The following is a 21166-nucleotide window of genomic DNA, read 5'->3' on the forward strand; positions in this document are numbered from 1 at the left end:
CACTAAATATTGAGTCATCTACTTTTGCAAATGAACTCTTATATTTTCATCATTCTTCATAACCTAATTCAGTTTTAGTGGAGTGAAAGCTGGTCATCCGCATGTCAGCAACACACAGACACGTTTATGTACATGTAATGGAGGCCAGCTAGTAAGTGTTGTGCAGGTAAAAAACTGCTTAAATCAGCCTGGGTTGGTTGGCTGGTTTTAGCTGGTCAACCAGCCTAGTTCTAAAGGGGTTTTCAGCCTGGTCTTTGTTGGTCAGGCTGGGAGATGACCAGCTATGTCCAGCTTAAACCAGGCTGGTCAAGCTGGTTTTAGATGGTCATTTTCTAGCCTTACCAGTTAAGACAAGAATGGAAATCAGCCTGAAACGACCAAAACCCCTGTAAAACCAGGCTGGATTGTCCAACTAAAACCCAGCTTAGACGGGTTTATTGGTAATAAGACTGATTTTCTTTTTTTTTTTCAGCAGGGCTGCACGAATTTTTCACCAGAAGTTCATTACTTTTTGAAAAACACTAGTCCATATAGCCCATTGAATTAAGTCATCAAGACGCAAGGTCACATGACTTCACAATTACATCGCTATAGCATCACCTTACGATACGAATTCTGACTTCTATAAACAATGAATCAAACTGACTGAAGCAAATATTGTAGTGACCAATAACATGAGCAGAGGCGTAGCGGACTATTTAAAAGTGGGGGGACAGTTAAACAAGTTCGGTTCATGTAATTATTAAATCACCTGTTTCTAAATGGTCGGTCTTTAAGAGTGAGGGGGACGTATCCGCCCATCCCCTTGTTGCTACACCCCTGCATGTGAGGGGTGTTCAGTGCCACCCTGGCCACCCCTCTAGCTCAGCATGGGTGATTTAATTGATTAATCAAATATAATTATGCTGCTGTACATGGTAGCAGACCAAGATATCGAACAGACATAGATATCAAGATTAAAAGACCCACTACACCAAAACATCTTAGATAATTTAGGCAAAGTATGAAGAACAGACCCCGCTGGCAATAAAGACAAACATTTTGTTTTTGTAAAAAGTCAGTCGTTTCATTTGATAACAGGATTACAATCTCTGTATTTACAATAAAAAAAAGAAAGAAATTCTCCATTCAAATACATGAATATACCCAGACAATACGGGTCTCGTTTAAGAAAAACAAAAGAGCATCACAACCGCAACCATTTACAAAGATCAAACTTCAAACTCTTGGATCTTCACTGAGCCGTTGTTCTGTCCACTATCACACCGCAGCAGACATGACTGACCGGATGGATGAATGAATGAATGGAGGGAGGAATAAATGTCCATTAGACGAGTCCACATTTACAGCACTCTCTCCTCTACAGTATTACACGAGTGTTCAATCAGAGTCTGCCTCGGTCTCTTTGGCCTTTTTCTTTTTCTTCTTCTTCTTAGCGCTCTCGGTAACCTGTGGAAAAGAGATGCGTTTAGAGTTTCATCTTTACAGTGAGAGCAGAATAAAGTGGAACAGTCCAGACAGAGGCTGATCTAGATTTATATTAAATGCTGACCTCAGTTTCTTCCTCCGCTGGAGCCTCGGCCGCTGCTTCTTCTGCCAACTTCTGCTTCTTTTCTTTCTTCTTTTTCTTCTTTTCCTTCTTGATTTCTTCCTCCGTCTTTGAGGTGTCCTGAGCAGCAGCTGCAGCTTCGCTTTCACTTCCACTCTCGTCTCGTTTCCTCTACAGAAAAAACATTGAAAAATAAATAAACATTTCAATTCAACACTGATGATATTAAATGTACTGATGCATTTCAGCCGTCAGGTTTACCTTTGCAGAAGCTTCACTATCCTTTTTCACCTTCGTTGTGCTACAAAAGGAAAAAATTAATAAATTAACATTTCATATTAGTGATGCAAGTAATACGAGTAAATAAAATATTCAATTGTTACTTCATTTGGGTGGACGTGACAAACTGCAAGCTTTGCCAAAATGTACCTTTAGTAGACAAAGCTGATACAAACATTTACTGTGAGCACACTAGCTTATAAGTAACCTTTACAATGAACAATACTCTTACTAACGTCGAGGGGTGCTTAAATCACAACCCACAGTTCAAAAGGCACGATTAATAATGAATTAGAGATCGCCTCCATTCAGATCTTATGTGAAAACATTTAAGCTTTCCTGTAAAATTTAAATGACGACAGAAGTTGGTGAGGCACCGAAATGCTTTATGGCCCATTTCCACTGAGTGGTACGGTACGCTTGTGTGGCCATTTCCACTGTCAAAAGGCGTACCGAACCGTACCACTTTTTTTGCTACCCCTTCGAAAAGGGTACCAAACACGAGAAAGGGTACCAAAAGGCGGAGCTAGACGCGCAGCTGAACGCTATTGGTTTACAGAGATACGCCAATCACTTGCGCAAGAAGCCAGAAAACAAAGGAACCGCCATGTTTTAAATACACAGCCAAGAGATTACAGCGTAATATATACATATAACCAGCCGTGGTCGACCCAAGCTCAAACAAACCTCGTCATTGTCTTGATAAACAGCCACAAAGCCAAAAAGAAGAGCAGATTTTATCCTGTGCCCCGTAGTTTTTACGAGCCAGTCCGAAGCGCGAGCGGTTTCACTTGCTTGCGCTCTCTGCGCGTCTATATTTAAAATGATCTTCTTGAGCTGATAATGACGTACGCTTGATAATTGACGTGCTTTTGAAACCAGATCCTGTCAGAAACTGACAAACGCGAGAGTGATGGGCGAAAAAACAAAGGAGAGCCGGAAAACAAAAGGAGCACATTATTTTTTTTAGCAAACGTGAACAAACTGCCCTTTTTAACTATTATTATCATTACCTTTTGGACTATGATGAACTCAGAATGATAGAATTACTCTAATAGAGGCTAGATACAGATGAGAGGTTTGCACTGACTGTGGGCTTTATTTTGTGTTGTTTTTAACCTAAATTAGGACTAAATGTCTGTTGTGTATAGTTTTTCTGTAATTGGTAACATATCAGAGACTGCAAGGGGTCTATATGTGTTCATATGCTGCATTTATTTATTTAATATAATTCCAGACGGAAATCCAGACGCAAATTTCAGTAAGCTATTTCTTATCATTGATCTACAGTTATAATCAACTCATGTTCATAGAAAAGTCAGTAATAAACATTTATAGTATTTGTGTGTATAAAGCATCACGTTTTGTAAGAAGTGTTTCTCATATGATGCGAGCGACCCGTACAGCTTTACTGTAGACATTCAAGCAAAAATGACGTTGACTGAAACTCTGTCATGCACTACGCTTACCAAAAGGGTACCCCCTTGGTAGTGGAAATGCAAGCCTGATAAAGGTGACCCGAACCATACTGCACCAGTCAGTGGAAACGAGCCATTAGGTTATTAGACATTGTTACTACATGTTAAGCCTGCATTAATGCATTCAGTGTAAAGCTGCACAATTGATCATTAAAAGATCGGGATCAGTAGCACACATGCAGATTTGTCCACAGAGCTCAGGTGTCCATCATGCCCGCAGCAGACAGAAATAGCCTGAGCTCAGGGTTTTGCTTTAGCAGACAGACTCCCTCTAGGCTCACAGCAGAACAAAAAGGGATAACAGTCTGCAGGATCATGTGCTAACACAGAAACATGCCTACCTGTAGTCTACGTAGCCCTCTTTCCAGTCTGTAGGTGTGCTGTTGTTCGGTTTGCCATGTTTGTCTAGAAGTCCCTTTTGGATCATCATTTTCTTCTGGCTGGCCTGAAGTGCAGGAGTTACACATTACTTCATTATCAACACTACATAGGAATCTGTTAACACCTGATTTAATTCAATAACTATCCTATAGGTAAATAAACAGCTCAGCAAGTCAGAATTTGTCCATTTAAATTTATCTTAAAACCTACTTCTATCAATTTTCACAATTTATGATGGCATACTGTCAAAAATGAGACAAATGAGCTCATAAAGGGGCCAGATTCTGGACTTTGTCAGTGGGGGGGTGGGTCGAACCACCCAACCCCCTTGCTTGGCAACAGGCCTGAAATTACAATAGGCCCATGCCTACCATGAACACACAATTGTTGTTTGTTTTAGATAAAATTGTGACTATAAAAGGCTGTGAGATTGGATTTAACTTCATTTGCATTAATAAACCAAAATGACTTTGTTTTAGCATCTCTTTTTCCTAGCGTACAAGCATTTTTCAATTCCATTTTGGCTGCAAATTGTGAATTTACTCACAGAAGAAACTATAAATCGAAATATATCTTCATTTCAAGGCATGTGACTGGCTGTTTGCTACTGATGTCCCACCTTCATCTACACATGAACTCAAAACCAGAGTAAACAAAGTTGAACGTCATTCTACCAACAAAGCCTGATTACATTAGTTTGGCTTTATCAACTCAAAATTAACCCTGTAATCCAGAGTTTAAGCCTCTATCAGGATACAGGCTCGTCTGATCTCACAGATCTCCCTCAAAGTTCATTACCTTGGGTCCAAGGCCCCATTTACGTGGATATGTGTCTCGCTCCATGATGACTCGCTTGATTTTAGCGACAACCCCATGGTCACATGTGGATATTACAGCTGTGGTCATCAGAGCAACCGCTGAGGAGCAAAACAAAGTTAAACACAAACCAAATCTGAATATACTCATTGTAAAGTCTTTCACAGAGCCATCAGTCATGGGTGATAGATAAACGGTCATCTTTGCAGCAATGCTAATGCAATCTACATCACATCATGTGGCTCAGAACGGTGCATGCTGGGAGTTTCACAGCTTTTGACATTTACCTGTGCAAATGGCTTCTCCTTTAGTAGTTATAACCACAATGTCTTGATTCACCTCGATGCCATCTTCATACCGGAGGACGCCGGGTAACATGATCTTAGCACCGTAGCATATAGCGTTCACCTGTTACAAAATGTGTTGTTAGGCCAGCTCAATATATGGTTAAAGACAATCTTGCATATTGAAAAACTCGTGCTGCATTACAGCCATCAGTCATGGGTGATAGATAACCGGTCATCTTTGCACAGTGTGCTAATGCAATCTACGTCACATTATGTGGCTGGCAACATGAAGATTGTTAAATATGTAGTGTAGGTTTTCGTACAGCGCTGTCCTTCATGACGATCCTCTTATGGGAGATGAGGAGTTTCTCCAGAGGGAAGATCACTCTCCTCAGATACGTCTCGTCTTTGTTGTGGTCAAACTGCCACTGGGCGTCCAACACGTCATGCATGGTCACCAGGTTATCCTTCAAGAGAAATCAATTAGCACAATTACTAGATTTTCCATGTTAGACCTATTCTGGCTGCTTATATTAAGCAAATGTTATTGTATTATTGCCTTCAGCAGTTACCTGAGCACATCCAAACAATCGGCCTGGTGCTCTCATGAAATTGGTCAACTATATTTGAGAATATTGTAATCTAGGGCTGCACAATTTATCAATTGAGCGTCAATATGTTCATTTAGCAGGATTAGATAGCTTAAAGACTTGATTTTTAATTGACTTACACAATGATTGCCAAGTTATTCTGTTTGATTTCTGTTCATGAATACAGTTAAGACTCCAGAAAATCATCCTTTTTATTTACTTATCTTTGCTCTGTTGTAATTATATATGCTTTATTATAAAGCAAAGACACCGCATAGAAAAACACTTGATCATCCCAGTCGACCTAAATTAAATCTTTGAAAATATAGCCAATTAATCTGATGAAACGATTCGTATCGCAGCAAAACAAAATATAGCTGTCAGATTTTTCCAATATCGTGCGGCCTTATTGTAATCCTTAAATATAAAAAGCCATTAAAGGGACAGTTCACCCAAAAATCTATTTATTCCCACTCCCCAACTTATTTCTTTTGTTAAAAAATATTTTGAAGAATGCTGCTTTTTTGGGACCCACAGACTTCCATAGAACAATAAATTACTATAGAAGTCAAAGGGTGCCAAGCATTTTTCAAAATATCTTCTTTGGTGTTAAACAGAACATCATAGGTTATCAAGTGAAGGGTGAGTGAACGACAATTTTCATTTCAGTGAACGTTGACCTTAACTATTTAAAATTTAGTAGCAAATCAGGCACACGTGAACTTATGGGAGCTTACGTTAAGTTCAAAACATTCAAAAGAGCATGTGTTAGTTTATGTATACAGTGGTCCCTTGCCATAACGGGAGAAATCACCTTTCATGGTCTCAGTTTCGCTGATTTTAGTGCAGTTTGACAAGCTTTTTTGTTTTACAGCACATTGTTCTGCATCCTGTACAGCACAGAATGTGTTCAACTTGCTAAATCTTTGATAGCTGGCGGTGTGACTGTTCTGTATGTTTGCAAGTTTCCTCCCCAACAAACCCCATAATGTCAACTAGGCATGGGAGGATACAGTTTAAGGTTTACCACGGTTTAGAGAAGTCAAGGTTTTAAAACCACCAAAATTCTCTGTAATACTGCTCATAAGGTATGTGTAAGATTTTTACCACAGTATCTTCAGCAGAAAAGATATCCTAAGATGCCGTTTTAAATTGTAAAGAAATGTGTTTTTGAAACTGATGAAGACAGAGGAAGTCAATGGTTCATTTGAATTGACATGTTTACTGCTCCAAAATATTGTAAATCTTTCAAAAAATGAAGTGTTTTCAAAGGGAAAAAGGTTTAGTTTTTTACCTAGACATTTAAAAAGAATATATTTCAGAGCAGTGATCACAATACTGTGAAACTGTTATATTTTTATCCAAAGTCATGCCTAATGTCGTCGAAACATTCTGCAGTGTCAAAGGCACACACGGCAGCACCCAAAAGGCAGAAGATAACCAAATCGCACAAAGTTCTGGACATGCTAAAGGAAGGTAGAAGTTATACGAGTGTTTAAATGAGAGAAGTGTGATAATGTTATTGTCTATCTGAGAAAAGTGTAGTGAGGGGTTACACAGCCTTAAAACATCTATATTTGTAAAAAAATAAGCAGACCACTTCACGGATTTCACCTATTGCAGGCTGTTTTTAAAATGTAACTTCAGCGATTAACACAGGGACAGGGTATTTGCAGGAATCCTAAAGATCATTTTAAATCTTTGTAAGACTAAGACCTTTAAGTTCTAATCAATATCAAAGTTTTAACTTAATAAACAGTTGTAGTTAAATAAATCAATGGAGCACAATCATGCAACAGAACTCCGATAAGCTCTGAAGAAACAAAGCTTGAAAGAATAAATTGCATGGTTGTTTTCAGGGACAGGATTCAGCCACTGTTTAAACTCGTCTTTCTCCAATCAGGAGTACGCAAACTTACAGTTTCCCATTTGTTTCACTCTATGGTTTCGCTACACGTGTAGAGCGTCACATCACCCTCCTGCATTTGCCGCAAATTACATGGCATCACCCAGCCCAAGGATCTTGGCCAGATGATCAATCTATGCAGTTGGTTCGGGCCGGGACATGCTGCTGTTAATATTAGGAGGAAAATAAATATATTTATGCTTTTTTGGAGTCAAAGATTTTAGACAACGCTTCAACAAAATTTAAGACCTCGTGAAAACGATATTGAGACTTCAATACTTTAAGGGCCTTCATTTTCTCACAACTGATTTATCAAGTTAAAACTTTAAGACCCCGCAGACACCCTGGAGGGACCACTGTATGCTTGCATTTCAAAATCTTATCAATACTGCACATTTCAGTGCCCCAAATCAATGCCAGGTAAACTAAATGCAAAAAAAAGATCTAATAGCTTCCTTATTTTCCGCAGTCATGGTTTAAAACCCTTTGTTGCATTTGCTAGCCTTTTGTTTTTTTAAAATAACCCAAAATACAAGTCATAAATGTATTTCACTTTTAGATCCCCAACCAAAACAAGTTCTCCACATATAGCACTTCATAACTACCCTATAACTCAGCATCTCAACCACGTTCCTGGAGAACCACCAACACTGCATATTTTGGATGTTTTATTTGTCTGTCACACCCCTTACATGCGTTTCAATCTCTGCTGATGATCTGAATCAGGAGCGTTTGGTTAAAAAAACAAGGAAAATATGCAGAGCAGGTGGTCCTCCAGGAGCGTGATTGAGAAACGCTGCAATAACCCATTAAAGCTGTGGCCTCAACTAAAGCTGCGATCACACTGGGCTTTGTGTGTGCGAAATTCTGTCGTACGGCGCGGCGAAAAGGGGCTGGATTAAACATGACAGCGACATGCGAAACTTGATGCATGACCTTGCGTTTCCAGTCTGAAGCATTCGCGTGCGTATGAATGGAAGCCTATGGGAGGAAAAGCCCAGCGTGACCGCAGCTTTATACACCTTGATTAGGTTGACCAGCTGTGTTTGATTGGGGTTGGAGCAATACTGCAGAGCTGTGGCCCTCCAGGAATTATGTTTGAGACCTATGCATTAAAAGAATTCACCCAAAACAAACACAGAAGAGTCATTTACACCAAAATGGCTTGAGTAAATTATGGCACAATTTTCATTTGTGTGTGAATTATCCCTTTAACATTGATATTCATGTTCATGTCGGCTGAAAGGTTTGATGAAGGAGGTCAAAGTATAACCACTTCATGTTGATCACCACTCAGCCATTTCCTGTACCAAAGATTAATTAGCAGAACTGGGGAGAGACCCAGAGCTGAACTCAACACTTTGGCTCTGCAGGGGGTTTTTTCCATACCTTTTCACCCAAAACACCGGAACGGACTCGTCGCAGCTCCTGCATCTGCCCGCCGACCCCCAGCAGCAGACCCAGATGCACGCAGAGAGTTCGGATATACGTGCCTGCTTCACAGCTCACCCAGAAAATACCTGTTGAGTGAAAATATATCCGGTTACAGACAATCTTTCACATTGGAAACAGTCACCATGCTGCATTACAGCCATCAGTCATGGGTGATAGATAACTGGTCATCTCTGCACAGTGTGCTAATGCAATCTACATCACATCATGTGGCTTTAACATTGTTAAAAGGGATAGTTCACCCAAAAACTCACTCGTTTATCTTCAGGACAAATTGAAAAGGGTATTGGAATATTAAAAGGCACCAAGAGCAGTGTTAAGAGCAGTCTGAGAGCGGATCAACCGTAAAGTTTCATACAAATAACCTTCATGTGTGAAGCTACAAAAATGTGAAGTGAACTTTAAGATAAATCTTTTCAGCATCAGTTTAGCATGCGTGTTCATATGAAACCCCATGTATAATGCTGTAAATTCTGGCCTTTTTTACACTCCAAGGCAGAATACCCAGATGTCTGCTTAGCAATCATGAAGGCATCTTGAACTGATGTTAAAGCGTTACGTGGGTCTGTTTTATGTTTTGCATTTTTTATGGTTGTGTGCTTCGTCTGTGCACTTGTCTGAGTTTATTTGGTGGAGCATGCGAACAGCTTGCCCAGATTGGAGAGAGAGAGTTTTAATTTTATTGCCATTTCAGCTTCTATAGCTACGTCATGGCAAAAAGTAGAGATCAATTTTACCACATTTTATAAATACCAAATTTCTATAATTATAAAAATATTCTAAAAATTAAAAGTAATCAACAGCAATAAACAATATACTAGGTAAAATACATAAATAATAATGATAATATAGAAGATAAAAATCTAAAACAGTTTAAGGTTTTCTTTCGATAAAAATTGTACAATTTTAGACGGATTGCCCGGATTGGATCATGCAGGTGATGTCATTAGGAGTCCCTGTATATGGGCCAGACAGCAATGGCAGCCATGTCTCTATCCTACTCTCACTGTCTGGTTGGCGGGGCTCCGCACATGCAGGGATTGCTTCACATAGCCAGGGGTGTAGCAACCAGGGGGAGGAGGGGAATACGTCCCCCGCACTTTTAGAGACTGACCATTTAGAAACAGGTGAATTTTGGATTTCATAGAGCTGCCTCCCCCCCTCCCCCCTTTTAAAATGTCCACTACACCCCTGCACATAACGCTTCTCTCATTGTTGTTTTTGTTAACTTTGGCTCCTTTAGTATTCCTTATGTCAACTACTTTGCTTAGTTTGTCCATTTTAATACTTTAATTTTGTAGCTGGTTGTGGATATTAATTTTCAGTCACGTTTTGTTAATTATTTAGTTCAGCAAGGTAAGCAGTGACCTATAAGATTCACCTGTTTTTATTCTTTTTCATGTGAGCTAGGCAAGATCTCTCCTGGAGGAACAGCTGTAGTCAGTGAATGGTTTTGTTTAGCTGCCCTCCCGGTCGAATGTTTTCGTTATTAATAGTTTCTTCCTGTAAGGTTAAATTAAATTAAGATTAAATATATTGACAGGGACCTCAATTTGTCATATTCAAGCGTCAGTCTTCACGATGTTCAGCTCAAATGCTTATTTCGTTTATAGTTTGGGATTTTGAACTGTAACACGAAATTGTTAAATAAAAATAGCCCAGACATTACTTTTCTTTTTAACAAAACATTCAGATAGACTCAAAATTATGGTCAAGCTTTAATCCTGATTTGCACCTGATAAAACGCTATTATTGTTAATTTACCAGCCATGCATATCATACAAATAATCAATGGTGGTTCTCAAACACTGTTGTAATGGTTCTAAATCTAAAATGTTCAATAATAATAAAATTGAGCCACAGATTCAGATATGGTACCTTTTTTGGTTTTCAACATTTCAGGACCACGGCAGTGTATGGAGGCTCGCGCACTTTTTCTATGCAGTTTCGCTGTTTGTCCACACAAAAACATTATGGGGTGACGAACCAAAACTTAGTGTTTCAGCAGGTATAGCTCCAGGTATAGTGTGGTTGTGTGGACACTACAAGCAGAGTTTGCCTCATGATTTTCTCTTCTTTCTAATTGGCGAACACTGCTGGGTTTACACCAAACACAGAAGCAACGAATCGGGCAAATACAAAAGCATTGCGTATTCTGCATCGTTTGCACCATGGGACTGTAATCCGCTGCCGTTCTCAAGTTTGCATTGAATTGTTTGCAATTTACTCACAAAAATACAAAAATTTCTCATGAAATTCCCTATTTGGTGTAAACCCAGCATAAGTGTCATTATCTCAGCCTGTTGGTTTAGTACGCCGTTTTCATGTGGACAAAAATGTTATGAAAGTGGGGGAAACGGTTCATAAAAACATCAGTGTGTGGACAATATTCAGATTTATTCAAAATACCTTTTTTTTTTAAGCTCCAAAGATGAATGAAGCTCTTAAACGTTTAGACCAATATGAAGCTGGTATTTAACGACAAGTTCCATTTCTAGGTGAACTAACCTTTTAAATTAACCATACACAAGCCATTTAAAAAATAAATAAAAATAAAAAAAAAATTTACCTAATCTCCTCTCAGGATCATATTCAATAAGCTTGCTCTCGTAGATGGTGCGCACTCGCAGTTGGCGCTTCACAGCAGCGATGAGCGGCGGCCTCTGGAACAGAGCTCCTGTTAAACACTCCAGAGCCTGAGGAGAAACACAAAATCAAAAATCAGTCTCAGACTTCCTGCAGCCGCTGACGGTTAACAGTCCATGTGTATGTGATCAGAAATGTCAGTTCTTCTTCTGTGAAACCGAAACCTACACCCCTGCACGAGCCTCCAGCAGCCGCCGCTACAGTAAAACACTGCAGCGGAGAGCCGGAGGCCAGCCGGAGAGAGGGACGGAGACACTCAGAGAATGGATAAACAGGTTCATCACGCCACATACAGCAATACACACTATTAAAACCAAGCTTTTCCCTTGAAACACTAGCTACTTTATTTAAATGAGCACTTGGAGGTCAATAACTTGAGTTCATTACATGGCAACTGCTTTTCAGCCACCAATAAACTTCCAGTTAAAAGATTTGCATGACTTAAGTTCAATTTCATTAGGTTAACAGCATTGATAATGTAATTAAAATATAATCAGGTTAATAGATTCAAGCATTCGTTTACTTGTTAAAGTGTAAAACAAGATGTTAAGGCTGTTTAAACGCAGATACAGTCAGTAGCATCAGGAAAATTCATAAAAAAATAAACTAGATACGGGTCACATGATCAAAATAAATTACATACAATCTGAATGTAGCCCATGTTTAAATAAAAAAACTTAAATTTCATCAATTGACCAGAATATACAGCTCTACTGCTCAACTAAAATGTCAGTGTTTAAAGCAGAACACCTACTTACCCTCGCTAGCTGGTGTTCGTTCTCTAGTGCATTGTGCAGCCGTACTATGCCCACATACTCTTTGCCTGAAAGTAACGGCACAAGAGTAGTAAGGAGAGGCCACTAGTTTTAATGTAATTGTGCTGGTATTTACAGTAATTAAGCTGGATGTGCCGCGGTGAACATACTGTACCTGCGCTCTGCTGGGATTTGACCAGACGTGTGGCTCGCTCCACACACACGATCAGGCAGCCTGTGACTTTGGGGTCCAGAGTGCCACTGTGACCTGTTTTTTCAACACGAAGGATTCTCTTGATCCAAGCCACGACTTCATGGGAGGATGGGTTTGCGGGTTTGTCCAGGTTAATGAAGCCAGACCTGGGGGGGTGGGGGGGGGGGGGTGCGGGAGATAGATGATGGAAACACTTGTCGGAGCTGTTTTGCAAATCTAAAACACGCTTGTTTTCTCAGAAACCATCAGTCTTGGGTGATAGATACCGAGTCATCTTTGCACAGAGTGCTAATGCAATCTACATCACATCATGTGGCTTCATGTAAAGGCCCTGATATACCCAAATTGAAGAGCTGCGAGGAAAAATCATTCAAGAACTGTATTCTACATCAAATGCAAGGTTTTCATAATTAAATCACCACTTGAGTATTCTGAGCCTAGCATTTTAGAGACTAGGCTCTAGGGTAGAGTTTACCAGCAGATGGTGCTGTTAGACTAGCGTTTACCGGCAACAAATGGAGCTCTAGGCTAGTGTTTAATGGCAGACCACGCTCTACATTAACAATTACCGGCAGACGGCGCTTTAGGCTAGCGTTCGGCAGCAGACGGCGCTCTAGGCTAACGATTGGCAGCAGACGGCGCTCTAGGCTAACGATTGGCAGCAGACGGCGCTCTAGGCTTGCGTTTAACAGTGCTCTAGGTTAACACTTACTGGCAGACAGAGCTCTAGGCTATAGCGTTCAGCGGCAGACAGCGCTCTAGGCTAGAGTTCGGCGGCAGACGGCGCTCTAGGCTAGTGTTTTAGCAGCAGACAGCTCTCTAGGGGTAGAGTTTACCAGCAGACGCCACCCTAGGCTAACGTTCGACCGCAGACGGCCCTCTAGGCTAATGTTCGACAGGCAGACGGCGCTCCTAGGCTAGCGTTCGACAGGCAGACGGCGCTCCTAGGCTAGCGTTCGACAGGCAGACGGCGCTCCTAGGCTAGCGTTCGACAGGCAGACGGCGCTCCTAGGCTAGCGTTCGGCGGCAGACGGTACTCTAGGCTAAAGTTTTAGCAGCAAACCGCTCTCTAGGCTAGCGTTCGACAGGCAGACTGCGCTCTAGGCTAGCGTTCGACAGGCAGACTGCGCTCTAGGCTAGCGCTCGACAGGCAGACTGCGCTCTAGGCTAGCGCTCGACAGGCAGACGGCGCTCTAGGCTAGAGCTCGACAGGCAGACGGCGCCCTAGGCTAGCGTTTGACAGCAGACGGCGCCCTAGGCTAGCGTTCGACAGCAGACGGCGCCCTAGGCTAGCGTTCGACAGCAGACGGCGCCCTAGGCTAGCGTTCGACAGCAGACGGCGCCCTAGGCTAGCGTTCGACAGCAGACGGCGCCCTAGGCTAGCGTTCGACAGCAGACGGCGCCCTAGGCTAGCGTTCGACAGCAGACGGCGCCCTAGGCTAGCGTTCGACAGCAGACGGCGCCCTAGGCTAGCGTTCGACAGCAGACGGCGCCCTAGGCTAGCGTTCGACAGCAGACGGCGCCCTAGGCTAGCGTTCGACAGCAGACGGCGCCCTAGGCTAGCGTTCGACAGCAGACGGCGCCCTAGGCTAGCGTTCGACAGGCAGACGGCGCCCAGGGCTAGCGCTCGACAGGCAGTCGGCTAACGTTCGACAGCAGACGGCGCCCTAGGCTAGCGCTCGACAGGCAGTCGGCTAACGTTCGACAGCAGACGGCGCCCTAGGCTAGCGTTCGACAGCAGACGGGGCCCTAGGCTAGCGTTCGACAGCAGACGGCGCCCTAGGCTAGCGTTCGACAGGCAGACGGCGCCCTAGGCTAGCGTTCGACAGGCAGACGGCGCCCTAGGCTAGCGCTCGACAGGCAGTCGGCTAACGTTCGACAGCAGACGGCGCCCTAGGCTAGCGCTCGACAGGCAGTCGGCTAGCGTTCGACAGCAGACGGCGCCCTAGGCTAGCGTTCGACAGCAGACGGCGCCCTAGGCTAACGTTCGACAGCAGACGGCGCCCTAGGCTAGCGTTCGACAGCAGACGGCGCCCTAGGCTAGCGTTCGACAGCAGACGGCGCCCTAGGCTAGCGTTCGACAGCAGACGGCGCCCTAGGCTAGCGTTCGACAGGCAGACGGCGCCCTAGGCTAGCGTTCGACAGGCAGACGGCGCCCTAGGCTAACGTTCGACAGCAGACGGCGCCCTAGGCTAGCGTTCGACAGGCAGACGGCGATCTAGGCTAGCGTTCGACAGGCAGACGGCGCCCTAGGCTAGCGTTCGACAGGCAGACAGCGCCCTAGGCTAGCGTTCGACAGGCAGACGGCGCCCTAGGCTAACGTACGACAGCAGACGGCGCCCTAGGCTAGCGTTCGACAGGCAGACGGCGATCTAGGCTAGCGTTCGACAGGCAGACGGCACCCTAGGCTAGAGTTCAACAACAAACAGCGGCTAGGTCACACAAAAAAAGGAACTTTGTTGGAAGTATATCGGGCCCTTAATGGAACATTCCACTTATTTTGGAAAATAGCCTCATTTTACATTGGTAATAAAAGTTAGTACACAATGTAACTACAGAAGAGTCCAGTTTGAATAGGTCATTTTAAGGATGCTAATGGTCTAATCTGATTCAATGACCTATGCTAAGCATTCCTGCCAGACCAGAACAGCTGAATGGATTCTAAAATTATAAAACTGAAAAGTTTTACTCTAGGGCAGCTGTAAAATGAGCCTATTTTCCAAAAAGGTGGAGTTTCTTTTCTGTTAAGAGTCGATTACGTGAATACAAGACTTCATACCTGACATAATCGTGTATGCCCCTCTTGAGCGGATTGGAGCCATGTGGCAGAGGAGTGTAATGAGCAGTCCTGATGTTCAGCTTATCAAAGTTCTGCAGAAAAACAGGTTTATAGGTCAATAAAAACACACCAGAAGCAACGTCAAAGTTAAACTCAAGTATGTGCATGTTATCAGCCATGTATAATCATCTTGGCCAGAGCCGGACTGATCCTCCGCACCAGCACATCAGACACCACAGCGACTGAACCAATAAAACATTGACCCAGCAGTGCAGAATCAGACGGCTGAAACCCTGCGGCCCAGAACAGACCGCAGGGCCGCTGAGAGACAGAACCAGCAGCGCTCGGCGAATGGATAAACAAGTTCATCACGTCACACACTATAGACAGAGTGAAAAGACTTGAGTGAACAGAAACTGACCTTCAGCAGCAACGGCCATTGAGATGTGTCCAAGCTGGCAACCTTAGACTCTGGCTTAATGAGGAAGTCTCCGCTTTCTTGAATGTCCTGTTGGCAAAGGTGGCTTTATTAGGAATTATATGCTTTTAACAACTCATTTTAACATTGTTAAGACTTTCTGATATCGTGACAATAGGACTGGGCGATTAATAGGGCTGCATGATTAATCGAAAAAAGATTAAGATCTCGATTCGACCCTACACACGATCTTACTATAGCTTTTTCTACGATTCAGCCAATTATATTTTCAAGGTCAGGAGAGAAGCAAGGCAGTCGCACAAGTCTTCACAGCAACATTGACACCTTCAAATGGCGTTAAAAGTGTCACATACTGTATTTATAAGATATAATTCACCCAAAAATGTCATTTCTGTCTTCAGGTAATGTATTCGAAGCCGTGAAATCACACGTGAGCTGACCGCCAACTGTTTGTTTACTTCCGAGAACCAGTGTTGCCAGATGTAGCTGACTTTTTCCAGCCTAAAACCTGCTGAAAACTAAAAGGCACCGCCCAACAATCTGTAGTCTCGTTGGGAGGTCACAACTGTTGTAAGTTTTTTTTTATATGTGGACAACGGGGGCTATGGCACCTCTTTGGGGGATCATAACAGGTTTATAAGTGAAGACCGGGGCTAGCGGGCCAATTTTAACCGCCCAATTTTACACTACCCACCAATGTCATTTTTTACCCGCAAAAATAAATTCAAAACCGTCCAATCTGGCAACACTGCAGAGAATGGGCGCGTGCCCGTCTTTAGTGAACAGAAGCTGCATAGGCTGTGGATAACAGGTAATGAAGTTGTAACTAACGTTCAGTTTGTTGCACAGAGTGATCGTTTAAGGGCCATGCGGGAGATTTGATTTGCATGTATGCGTTCTCACAGTGACAGCAGCCATGAGCCGCACTCGGAAGTGAAAGTGAAATCTGTGCGTACATCGTTTAAATGATCATATCGCATTTTAGTTATGATTACGACAAACATTTGATGTTTTTTTTTCTTTCATAGCGAACAAAGCGTTGTGCATGAAAATAAATGTTTACCGAGTCAGTATAACAACCCTAGCGTATATGTAATGTTGAATATAATGCAAGGAGTCTGACAATCTAATAATGGTCTAATAATGTTGTTAATAACAGATGACAAGCACATCTTAAACATGGTTCAACTTTATAATTATGAATAGTTATATTCTGACATCTTTTTACTGTGAATTAACAGAGGACATATTGAAAGTCTGTTTAAGCCCACCATAATTTTAGCATTTTAAGCAACAGTAGACCTACACATAAGCCTATTATTATTGTTGTTATACCATATGTTTGAGAATTAACAATAATAGGCTAATCATATTAACCTTGATTTTGTATTTACAGAATTGTGAGAAAGAATCGTGATCTTGATTTGAAGCAAAAAAATGGTGGTTCACATTTTTGCCAGAATCTTTTTTCTGGCAAAACTGACGTATTGCAAACATCAATTTAGCTAAGTTAAAGTCAAGATTGTCCTTTTTTTCTCTATTGTGACATACATCTAAAGTCTAGAAATGAGGAAAAAATACATATATGCATAATTTTATTATTTGAAAACCAACTGGATTGTTGAATGATGAGCGTTAGCCTTCATTTTTTCATTTCAGAGCAGAAATGACATACACCCTGATAGCCCCGCCCTAAATTACTTATAGCTCCACCCTAAAGAATTTAACAAGAGCTGAGATTGCCTAATAATAAAGAATTAAAAAGAAATATAAAAGAAAATGCGCATGCATGCATGCATGTGTATATATATATATATATATATATATATATATATATATATATATATATATATATATATATATATATATATATATATATATATAGTTATCAGTGGCGCCCCCAAGTAAACTCTGGCCACGCCAATATGATTTTGCAGTTGATACTATTAATTTAAATGTACTTGCGTAATTCACAATATTTCATTAAATTAATAACCACTAAAATATTGTGGACTGATTGGTGTCATTGACATAGCTGATTCACTGCCCCTCCCCGATTGTTGTTGACAGCACGCACACACCTTCAATAGATGGCAATGACAATTTAATATTTACCTTAAGGTACATCAATAGAAGTTGTATTAATAATATTGTGGCTCAAAAAGGAATATGGATCAATTATATTATTAGGGTCTGTATAGTGAGTGAGTGTGTGTGTGTGTGTGTGTGTGTGTGTGTGTGTACATAGTAATGTGTTTTGTCCAGTTTGCTCATGTTTGTTTTATTAATTAAATCATTAATCTTCGTTCATTTTAGACATGGCATATACTGTATGCTGTACAATAGAAGTATGTGAAAAATAACTGAAAAGTTATGTAAATGAAGTGTTTTTAAACTAAATATTGACTTATTTGGTTTGCACATGCACAAGCCGAATTATTATATTGGAATAAGTTTATAAATTTCTTATTATAAGGAAATTATTATAAGGAATAAGTAGCAAAAGTTCAAGAGAAATTAAATGAATTAAAATCACGTTATTTCATTTACCAGAAACAAAAATATAACATTACACTGAATTCATTATTTTTTGTCACCCCAAGAATTGGCATGGCCTCTTTTGGTCACCCCCAAGAAAATTCTGGGGGCGCCACTGAGATAGAGATGTATATGGTTTAGCGTGAAAATAATTTCAAAAGTTTACTAGCCACTATGAGAACAGTGGATGATTTACCTCAGATTTGGGGGAGAAAAAATAAATTCAAGTAGTAGCTGTTTTTTATTTGGCGGTAAAGATCCCCTTTCATCTAATTAACACTAACAGTTTCTGAAGTTGAAAAGCAATTAAATTTAATTATCCTGACATGTTTGGTTTTGTTAGCATGTACAGTCTGGTGACAGCAAAACAACATCAGCACTATTTAATTGACTGAACAATGTTGTACTTTGATAGTCATTGGCTGCTTATTTTGATTTCACTACTTAGAATTTTGCTAACAATACTGAAATTATATCAAGGTGAAAGTCCAAATGTGCAAATATAAAACCAACTTCATCTCAATACATACAGTTGAGCATGAAAGGAATAAATTTGCTTTAAAAAAAAAAAAACCATTACTTGCAAAAATTGGCCTATACGTGCAAAACCAAATTTAACAGCATGTGCCATTGTTAAATCACTCAATAGAATTAAACATGTATATATATAAGAAATGAAAATTACCCCAACTTCTTCGTCAGAAATCTTCTTGGCCTTCTTTTTCTTCTCTTTCTTACCTGATCCAACAAAAACACAAAAAGAGTCACGAATGTGTCATGGACATTAATTTAAATAAATAAAGTCATGTTTTTATTAAGAGCTTTAGATTAGTGCACTTTTAAGCTGGACCACGTGGCGTGTTGGACCAGCACGTGGGGTTTAACGTCCAGTTCTAACCTCACAAAAACATGTTTAAAGCTTCATTATTAACATTATGAGTTACATTAAAATCACTGTCACTGCTCATTATTTGAGTATCAATATAAAACAAATCATAAAAATAATAAATGACCTTGATTTTAGGTCTGCATAAATCTGATAAGACTTTAGTGTCCCTAACAAGACCACTCCCTAACTTTACATCACAATTATACGTGTATTAGCCTATTAAACGTGTATTAGTGATTTATATTAACGTTATTAAATACTAAATTAGTTGTTTAGTTACTAAAAAGGCAAGATATCCAACTTTAACAAAAACTATTTACAAAAATATTTTTAAATTATATATACACATTTATTTATATTACATTTTGCTTGTGTGATTGTTTTGAAAAGCTTAAAGTTACTATAACTAATAAAAGTAATAGTAATTATTAAAGAGGCACACTTTTAAAAGCAGATCAGGCTTTGCATTTTTGCACGCACCCGGCTGCTTTGCATGTGGTTTGAGTTAAGAACTCAATTTACCATCATACTTCTACTTATTTACACTGTTTTTATAAAAATGTATCTATAATACAACCTTTTAGAGAGCAACGTCATAACAAATGTAACTAATATGAATAAAAGACGATCTTACTCTCAGTGTCCGCCATCTTCACCACAGCTGCGCGCTTCTGAACTGCAGCACGTGTGAATGGCCGAGCATGCGCATTTCTCCACACAGGCAGAGCGCGGACTCACATCTCGGATTTATAGTATCGCGATACTACGAGAAACCAACAACAACGAGAGATGGAGCCACACGATGGCGCAACACGAAGAGACGCTTCAGGTGAACACAAGAACTCAGATTAAAGAAATCAACTTAAAACAAAGTGCTGATATACAAAATGTAGGACATGTTCAGGGCAGTAATGTATTAGCTAATTAATGGAAAGAAAAAGATAAATATTCTGTATTTGATTATCTGTAGCACAAACTGTAAACTGAGCCAAGATGGCCCCCATACACTAAACAGCTACTTGTTCAAGCTACTTATTTAAAATGAGCTGAATCAACACTTGAGTTACTTGTATTTTTTGGGACAAATGAATTGTTTTATGTTCAATCCACTTAAATTTGTAAAAACAATAAGGTTAACTTAATCGATTTGTGTTGGGAAAACATGAAGGAATTATGCGTAACCCAGCATTTTTACAGTGAAGCTTTATGAGTAAATTGACGCATATTATTCTATGTTATTCTGTGAAATGTGTAATAATCAAATATTGTTTTTAAATAGTTTTGACAGTTTGAATAATTAACTTTAGCTGGACAAAACAGTCTAATTCTAATTTATTCTATGAGTTATATAAAGGTGTTTGTAAATGTAATATTTGGGAAACATTCAGGTTTTCATTAAACTTGTTGTCCAAATAGCAACACAGTACATTTATATAGATTAATCTAACATATTGAACGTTTAACTTGCAATAAAGAGCAAAGATACCGTAAATGTAAGTAACATATGGAGTTTTCTGATATCTTATTGTATAATGTTATTCAATAAGTAATCATGTCATTAATTATATATATATATATATATATATATATATATATATATATATATATATATATATATATATATATATATATATATATATATATATATAAAACAGTTGATGTCAGAATTATTAGCCTCCGTTTATTTTTTTCCCTAATTTCTGTTTAACGGAAAGAAGCTGATTTATTTTTTCTTTGCCATGATGACAGTAAATAATATTTTATTAGATGTTTTTCAAGACACTTCTATACAGCTTAAAGTGACATTTAAAGGCTTAACTAAGTTAATTAGGTTGACTAGGCAGGTTAGGGTAATTATGCAAGTTATCATATAATGATGGTTTGTTTTGTAGACTATTGAAAAAAATATATATAGCTTAAAGACACTAATAATTTTGACCTTAAAATGGTGTTTACAAAATTAAAAACTGCTTTTATTCTAGCCAAAATAAAATAAATAAGATTTTCTTCAAAAGAAAAAATATTATGATGGAGTCAGACACAATATTCATTCTGTTTCCACTGCAGCATGACTTTATATTCTATACTGGACATTATTGAAGGTTCAGTGACAAGACTTTAGTCTGAGCAAAGTCAAACCTTACTGTCCTAATTAAATCATTAAAATC

The 21166-nt window shown here is 40.0% G+C and overlaps 1 protein-coding gene and 5 non-coding genes across 6 annotated transcripts; all 6 read right to left on the reverse strand.

Annotated features, from left to right (window-relative positions):
* Positions 1–1039: 1039 nt before the first annotated feature.
* dkc1 (dyskeratosis congenita 1, dyskerin) lies at positions 1040–19698 on the reverse strand. The gene is made up of 15 exons (XM_056446649.1): positions 19633–19698; positions 18795–18847; positions 15554–15640; positions 15133–15224; positions 12315–12499; positions 12143–12207; positions 11308–11434; positions 8676–8806; positions 5114–5257; positions 4791–4911; positions 4486–4604; positions 3648–3751; positions 1811–1850; positions 1553–1720; positions 1040–1449 (listed from the first exon to the last, which is right to left on the reverse strand). Exons 1-15 carry the CDS (start codon positions 19646–19648, stop codon positions 1381–1383), a joined length of 1521 nt encoding a protein of 506 aa, XP_056302624.1. The 5' UTR covers positions 19649–19698; the 3' UTR covers positions 1040–1380.
* LOC130215304 (small nucleolar RNA SNORD83) lies at positions 4671–4746 on the reverse strand. Its single transcript, XR_008835689.1, has one exon. It is a non-coding gene; the product is annotated as a small nucleolar RNA SNORD83 (small nucleolar RNA).
* LOC130215301 (small nucleolar RNA SNORD83) lies at positions 4993–5069 on the reverse strand. Its single transcript, XR_008835687.1, has one exon. It is a non-coding gene; the product is annotated as a small nucleolar RNA SNORD83 (small nucleolar RNA).
* LOC130215310 (small nucleolar RNA SNORA36 family) lies at positions 8517–8653 on the reverse strand. Its single transcript, XR_008835695.1, has one exon. It is a non-coding gene; the product is annotated as a small nucleolar RNA SNORA36 family (small nucleolar RNA).
* Positions 8876–8952, reverse strand: LOC130215300 (small nucleolar RNA SNORD83). The gene has a single exon (XR_008835686.1). It is a non-coding gene; the product is annotated as a small nucleolar RNA SNORD83 (small nucleolar RNA).
* Positions 12594–12670, reverse strand: LOC130215302 (small nucleolar RNA SNORD83). Its single transcript, XR_008835688.1, has one exon. It is a non-coding gene; the product is annotated as a small nucleolar RNA SNORD83 (small nucleolar RNA).
* Positions 19699–21166: the final 1468 nt, after the last annotated feature.

This window comes from Danio aesculapii, chromosome 21 (genome assembly GCF_903798145.1).
Source record: "Danio aesculapii chromosome 21, fDanAes4.1, whole genome shotgun sequence".
NCBI classification, from domain to species: Eukaryota; Metazoa; Chordata; class Actinopteri; order Cypriniformes; family Danionidae; genus Danio; species Danio aesculapii.

What these genes read in the sequence shown, in the direction of transcription:
- dkc1 (XM_056446649.1), bottom strand. An exon ending in GGCATACACGATTATGTCAG is followed by an intron (nt 12,500 to 15,132) that starts GTATGAAGTCTT and finishes CCACCCCCCCAG; the next exon opens with GTCTGGCTTCATTAACCTGG. An exon ending in GAGGGCTACGTAGACTACAG is followed by an intron (nt 1,851 to 3,647) that starts GTAGGCATGTTT and finishes TTCCTTTTGTAG; the next exon opens with CACAACGAAGGTGAAAAAGG.